Below are 8,043 nucleotides of genomic sequence, written 5' to 3' on the forward strand. Positions count from 1 at the left end.
TTTCTCCTATTAAATTCGGATAAGACAGAGATATTACTTATTGGACCAAAAGACAGTACGCCGAATCTCGTGGATTACAATTTGCAACTAGACGGATGCACGGTTACCTCCTCTACAGTCAAAAATCTGGGTGTTATATTAGAAAGCAACTTGTCTTTTGAAAATCATATTTCCCATGTTACAAAAACAGCATTCTTCCATCTTAGAAACATTGCCAAGTTACGAAACATGATACCCGTTTCTGATGCAGAAAAGCTAGTTCATGCATTCATGACCTCTAGACTGGACTATTGTAATGCACTGCTAGGTGGTTGTCCTGCATCTTCAATAAACAAGCTACAGATAGTCCAAAATGCAGCGGCTAGAGTCCTTACCAGGTCAAGAAAATATGATCATATTACCCCAATTTTACAGTCTCTGCACTGGCTACCTATTAAGTTCCGTATCAGTTACAAAATATTATTACTTGCCTATAAGGCCCTTAATGGGTTAGCTCCTGCATACCTAACTAGTCTTCTACCACGCTACAATCCATCACGCTCCCTAAGGTCACAAAACTCTGGACTTTTGGTAGTACCTAGGATAGCAAAGTCCACTAAAGGAGGTAGAGCTTTTTCGCATTTGGCTCCCAAACTCTGGAATAGCCTTCCTGATACCGTTCGGGGTTCAGACACACTCTCTCTGTTTAAATCTAGATTAAAGACACATCTCTTTGGCCAAGCATTCAAATAATGCATCTCATAATCTTTTACTGCAGTCATAATCTTTTACTGCAGTTATATCTAATCAAATGCACATTATTATTCATTAGTTTGGGTTAAACAAATCATTTTTGCTTGGTTGGAACAGCAGCTACGCTAATTATGTTTGTATTTGTTTCTCTGTCTTTTGCCACGGGATTAACATCCCGTGGTAACTAGGATTCACACAAGCTTCAGTCTGGATCCAGAACACCTGAGAAGAGAAGATGCAACCCCTCAGAGGACCTCAGATGATGCCAACCCTGAAACAACATACAGAACTACCACATTTTGCTACAAGTTTGATTGCATCATATAATAATTGCTGTTAATATTATTCATCGTCTGTTTTATTACGTCTTATATTGATTTTTCCGTTCTGCTGGTTCGTCTGGTCAGAGGAGAACTGGCCCCCCGACTGAGCCTGGTTTCTCCCAAGGTTTTTTCTCCATTCTGTCACCGATGGAGTTTTGGTTCCTTGCCGCTGTCGCCTCTGGCTTGCTTAGTTGGGGACACTTCATTTCCAGCGATATCGTTGACATGATTGCAAAGATATTATTTAAACTGAGCTGGATGTTGACATCACTGAATTCAATGATGAACTGTCTTTAACTGAAAAATGAGTGTTTACTATTGTCATTTTGCATTATTGACACTATTTTCCTAATTAATGCTGTTCAGTTGCTTTGTCACAATCTGTATTGTTAAAAGCGCTATATAAATAAAGGTGACTTGACTTGACTTGACTTTTTTCTCGCAATTGCGAGTTTACATCTTGCAATTCTGACTTTTTTTCTCGGAGTTGCGAGTTTATATCTCGTATTTCTGACTTTTTTCTCGGAGTTGCGAGTTTATGTCTCGTATTTCTGACTTTTTTCTCGGAGTTGCGAGTTTATGTCTCATATTTCTGACTTTTTTCTCGGAGTTGCGAGTTTATATCTCGTATTTCTGACTTTTTTCTCGAGTTGCGAGTTGCGAGTTTATATCTCGTATTTCTGAATTTTTTTTCTCTCCTCAGGATCGTGAGATATAAAGTCGCTATTCTGAATTTTTTTTCTCGCAATTGTGAGTTTATATCTCGTAATTCTGACACTTTTCTCACAATTGTGAGTTCATATCTCGTATTTCTGACTTTTTTCTCAGAATTGCAAGTTAAAATCTCGAAATTGTTACTCTTTTCTCAGGATCTGAGGATTTTCAGAATTGTAAGATAAAAAGTCGCAATAACCTTCTTTTATTCAGTGGCGGAAACGGGCTTCCTAGATCTCCTCCTGAAAGAGTTGGAAGTTCAAATAATTTTAGCGAATCGGTTCGCTTTAATGAACTATAGTCTGTCAATGTAGTTTTGGTGGTCGGCATATGCTGGTATATTTTTTATTTAATTGTAGCCTATCAAATTTTGCGTTGATAACGATTCCAATATGTTTAAATTTATGGCTGTACAATATTTTCTTTGACTTTCCAAAACACACACACACACACACACACACACACACACACACACACAGATAAAACATCACTTGACTAAAATATACCAGCGCTTCTCCACAAACGGGTCGGTTTAGATTGAATCATTCCAAAGAACCGATTTGAATGAACAACTCGTTTGCGAATCGGACCACTCTGATCAGTCACTCGACTCTCACTTTAGACATTAGACAAGTCTCTTCTCACGCCTGTGATGAATTCCACTGCTCAGGAAACACCTCAGAAACGTTCTCCAGCATGAAGCAGCTGCTTAATGAACGGATCTGCGCGTTATTCCGCAGTAACTGGCAGCATACTCTCACATATTGGAGTGTGTTCTTTAGTTTTGGACTCTGTGTCGCTTTTCTGGGGCCGACCATCCTGGACCTGAGATGTCAGACTCAGTCTACACTGCAGGAGATCACTCTGGTCTTCTTCTCCCAACAGTTTTTCCTCTTTATTGGAAGCACCATTGGAGGATTCTTCAGTAAAACGTGAGTGTTTTGGAGAGATATACATTTATATTTTATTCGTTTATTCTTGAGTGGGTGACATGCAATGTCAAACCGTTTCAGTAGTAGGCTATGACATGTTGAAATTAATTTTAAAATATTAAAATTTAAAATATCCAAGTTAATATACCCGACCTTAATTATTAGATTAGGCCTACACATGCAGCTATTATGATCTCATGTTAATGTAATATATAGGCTATTGATACTTTTAAAAATTCGAAATTATTTTAAATTAGAAAAAATGATATTATTACCCCTACAGACATTCCCGTATAAACATATGTACATTTAAACCCTAAATATCTATGCTGAATAAAAAGGGTTAATGGGCCTGTAATGTGCATTACTTATGTAGTATTTATATCACAGATGTGGTTTTACAGTTTTTAAGAAAAACTTTTAGTTAGTAGCCTTAGTAGCCTTCCTCAAAGCAATAAGGAACTGAAAAAGAGATTATCTATCTATCTATCTATCTATCTATCTATCTATCTATCTATCTATCTATCTATCATTTTATAGTTCTATCTAGTAATGTATTTATTTATTTAGCCCTATACTGATAATAATTACTGATATACTGCTAATAATTTTTGTTAATTAATGTATAATAGAAAAGATGGGTAACTGTTTACATTTGTAACCTGGCATAGAAAAAAAACCCTGCTTATTATCTGTCTCCAATATTGGCTATTCAGACCAATGTTGATAATGTAAATATTGTGTATCTCTACTGTTAATCACTTCTCTTTGTTCACAATATAAAATATTTGTTTGTTTGTTTTAAAATGAACAATTTACGTTTTACTTTCCCTAGACTTATTCAGTCCATTTTTTCTGATACAGTTGCCCTTAAAAGCTATTAAACAGCAAGTTAGTCTCGTGATGACAGAAGTTTTGTTTGTTTTCCCCCTCCCAGTCATGTATCTTACACTCTAAAAAATGATGGGTTAAATACAACCCAGTGCTGGGTAAAATAGGGACAAACCCAGCAATTGGGCTGTTTTGACCCAGCGGTTGGTTTAAATGTTTAACCCAACCTTCAGGGTAGTAACCCAACCGCTGGGTCAAAACAACCCAATTGCTGGGTTTGTCCCTATTTTACCCAGCACTGGGTTGTATTTAACCCAGCATTTTTTAAAGTGTACACTTCCTCATGAGATAAAGCATTTTAAGTGTGTCCTACGTGAGTTTTTGGCAGCCTTTAATCATCATAACACATATCATTATCTGATTTCTTAGGACTGATCGGTTTCTAACCCATCCGTGGCCTGTCTTTGGAAAACTCTGTAGTGGTCATGTGCTCATTAAAGATGTTCAGTTATCTAGGTCAGGAGCCATTAAAACACACTGCCTTGTTGTTGTTTTGCCTGACAGATAAAGAAATGAACTTTTGTAAAGTTCATTTTTGTAAGTGGCTTCAAAAAGGTTTGGAACAACATTTGCTCATTTAAAGCAACTTCCCGTTCAAGGAAGAACTGAGTGATTTTTATGGCTATGAGCAAATATTTCCTCTGTGTAGTAAACACTGCTGATATTCATATTATTTTACAGTTTGTTTTGCCGGTCACCCTACAGTTCTGAGACTGTACCATGGAAATGTACTATTGACTGAAAAACAAGTAAAACCACGAGGATTCTAGCAAGCATGGCTTTCTCTTGCTTTAGTCATGCATGTTTTAACCCTACGGTCTTCTTTAATTGCTTTTATTTGGAAACTTGTGCTCTCAATGTCACACTAGTCCTTTTCTTTTTGTTTTCTTCATTACAGATAATCATATTACTTTGTTTAACTCTGTGGATCTGGGTATGGTACACTTGTAAAAGATCTTTATCTCTGTTTTACAGTCCTGACTATATTTAACCACACATCATTCTCCATGTTTCCTTCATCTGTTCTGCTCTATTGGTTTTCCAGTTTGTGGCATGCAACTTAATGCTGCCTTCATCGGAATGATCATAAACACAAGTTTCCTAGTTAGTGAATGAATGGCTTCTCAAGTCATATTTAGATGATTTTTTTTGCCAGAGTTTCCAAGTTTGGGGTGCCGTAAACCATTGCGTACTGTTAGGTTTTAGTTTTTCACACAACATCCACATCGCTTTATCTTGCCATTACAGTCATGTATATGTATGTATAAAAAATAATCATTTGATGCATATTCTGTGTATTTATTTAGGTGAAAACAGCATTTATTTGACTGAAACTTGGTGAATGTATACAATAGTGTATAATAATGTTTATGTGGTTGACAACAAATGAGATGCTACATTTTATCCAAAATCCATTGGATACTGAATATCTTCCAATATATTTAGACCTTAATAAAGATTTCTTTCCAAAATAGAAAAGAATGAACCTGGGGGGTATTCCAGGAACTAGGTTATGTGACATACCCGGGTATGTTTAAGGGTAAGTAAGTGGTTCCAAAAACAGAGGTAACTGTCAGTAGCCATAGCAACTTATTCTCTGAACATAACCTGCTCCAGGGTAGGTTATGTTTCAGGGTTAGTTTACTTCAGCGCTATCAGCACATGCATGACCTTATAATATTATATATGATTACAATAAAGCTATCATATATATATATATATAGAGAGAGAGAGAGAGAGAGAGAGAGAGAGAGAGAGTTGTATGATATGTTAATTATAAAGCACTATTATAAGTAACATATAAGGTAATATTCTATTATTCTAATATGTTATAGCAACTTATTCCCTGAACATAACCTGCTCCGGAGTAAGTTCTGTTTCAGGGTTAGTTTACTATCTATCTATCTATCTATCTATCTATCTATCTATCTATCTATCTATCGTTGTCTGATATGTTAATTATAAAGCACTATTATAAGTAATAGATAAGGTAATATTATATTATTCTAATATGTTATTATATTTATTGCCATATACAATAGTTAGCGATATATTAATTTTAAAACACTAATGTAACAAAGTAAAGTTTATTTTATTTGAATATATTTATTATATTTTATTGTCATCTCACACATCGTGGATCTGTATTTTCTATCATGTATAATAAAAATACATATGTGATATTTCTTATTATACTGTATAATTAGCATCAAACAAACAATATAATTCTTATTCTCAGTGATTAAAAGATTAAATGATTGCACAACCATCAATTAGGTGGGGATATGCAGTAAGTATGTAAATGACCATTGAACAAAAGAAGAAAGAAGCAGCATGGCGCGCTTTTTCTTAGCGTCGGTTTCCATGGTGACTCATCGATTCGTCACTCTGTTGAGTATGTCTTGTGTGTTAACCGTGAACAAGGTTTGGGTTAATAAACCGAAAGTTCAGGGTATGTGTGATGGTAAGTTAACCTTGCTTTCTGGAATACACCCCAGGTGTCATCCATGGTTCCTGTTCTTTCTGAAAACAAAGCACTTGAACACGATAAACTCATAATTACGAATTCAGAAGTGGGAAGTAGGACATTTCTGATAGCATGTGAAAGAAGCATAAAACTGGTAGAAAGTAAGCAAGTGTCACGTATCCACTGGTATCATCTGTTATCGGTAGAAGCAGCATTTGATAAGCCATGTTAACAGAAATGAATTGGGCCAAGGTGAAAATAAAGTCAGAGACGTCCAGAAATAAAATCCCGCCAAGACGCCACACAGAACAACTTGATATGAAAAGACTCACCTGAGGCTGTTTCAGGTGGGATCTGTTTGAAACTTTTCCTTATATATAACATACCACTACATGTGCACGAAGTTACTTTTTCCACTATAAAAAGTTTTACCCTTAGAGAAATGCATTGTATTTTTGGCAGTCATTTTGAAGGCTCCGAGCTGTATTCTGAACTAGCTGTCATGTAACACTAGGGCTGTCAAAATGGCTGAAAAACTAAATTAGAATTTTTTACTTAAATATTATCAATATTCGAATTATATTCGAATTTAAAAGACATCATTTCAGTTAGGGGGGGGGGGGCTTTTGGCTTCTCTCCTGAGGCCACAAGAGGGCATACCGAGCAAAATATTATGCACGTTTCTTCAAAGCATAATAAAATAACAGGACTATCTTTGAAAAAAGTGCATTCTGTTTAAAATAATGTTTATAAACCTTATATAATTAAAGTTCCTTAAACAATTAGAAACAAAACAGAATCATGCATGTATGTATAGTTTGATACAAAGGACCGAACACCTAAAATTCGAATGCAACGTTTTTGCATTCGAATGTGGATTTTTCTTTTAAATTCGACGAATATTTGAAATTCTAATTTTTTTTTACAGCTCATCTAGTACTATTATTTTAATGTGGTTTTGTTAACATCTCATTTGTTTCTCTTAGGCTTGTGAGTTCTTTGTCAGCGTTGGCTGTGTCCAGCCTCACCATCTCTGTGGTTTTTGCCGTCATCCCACTATGCCATAAGCTGCTCTTGTTGGCCTTTGCCTTGGCGGTATCTGGTCTTGCCATGGGCATCATTGACACCATCTCTAACCTACAACTGGTCAAGATCTACCAGAAAGACTCCACAGTTTTCCTGCAGGTCAGTATCTGGACGGTAACTTCCAAAAAAAAAAAAAAAGTATCTTTAACCATTAAATTGCATGATTATAGGCACAAAGCGTTTGTCTGAAAGGCTGTGGCAGAAATATGCCATTCTCATGTCTGAAGCCTGTACACGCAATGTATGCAGGTCATTTTCTTTAAACGAAAAGTTCTGTTGTCATCTACCAACCCTCAAAACCTGTTTAACTTTTCTCTGGAACACAAAAAGGGTTCTTATGAACAATATAGACACTCAAAAGCTAGGGGAAGGAAGTCTTTTATGATCACCCAGGTTGCAATGATTTGATAAAAAAATACAATACAAATTGTATTTATTGTGAAAGAACTGTTTACTATTTTAATATATTCTAAATGTAATTTATTCCTGTGATGCAAAGCTAAATTTTCAGCATCATTACTCTTCAGAAATCATTCTAATATGCTGATTTGTTGCTCATAAAACATTTCTTTTTATTATCAATATTGAAAACAGTAGAAACGTTGATATATTTTTTTAGGATTCTTTGATGAATAGAAAGTAAAAAAACAGAATTTATTTGAAATAGAAATCTTCTGTAATATTTTAAATGTCTTAACTTACAGTTATTATGATGTAGTTTTTTTTACAACACATGGCACAGAACAATGTCCCATGCTACACTGTGTTTCACTCAGAAATGCTCATTAAATCATTAAGTAAATCTCATTATATGGCATTTTTAACAGATTTTACACTTGAACTCATCATTGCCGGTGTCTAGTCATATTTTGTAGTGAATGATTGTGGGTGTTAAATT

At 35.2% G+C, this 8,043-nt stretch overlaps 1 protein-coding gene across 2 annotated transcripts in view; it reads left to right on the forward strand.

Moving 5' to 3' along the window:
- Positions 1-2,381: 2,381 nt before the first annotated feature.
- The window catches only part of mfsd4aa (major facilitator superfamily domain containing 4Aa), a 17,009-nt gene continuing 11,347 nt past the window's right edge, over positions 2,382-8,043 (forward strand). For both annotated transcript variants that reach the window (XM_016268216.1, XM_016268215.1), the window contains exons 1-2: positions 2,382-2,701; positions 7,046-7,244. In XM_016268216.1, the coding sequence (XP_016123702.1) occupies positions 2,466-2,701; positions 7,046-7,244 (435 nt within the window). In that variant the 5' untranslated portion in view covers positions 2,382-2,465. The remainder of the gene's footprint in view (positions 2,702-7,045; positions 7,245-8,043) is intronic.

Source organism: Sinocyclocheilus grahami, unplaced genomic scaffold (assembly GCF_001515645.1).
Source record: "Sinocyclocheilus grahami isolate Dianchi unplaced genomic scaffold, SAMN03320097.WGS_v1.1 scaffold44.1, whole genome shotgun sequence".
NCBI lineage: Eukaryota > Metazoa > Chordata > Actinopteri > Cypriniformes > Cyprinidae > Sinocyclocheilus > Sinocyclocheilus grahami.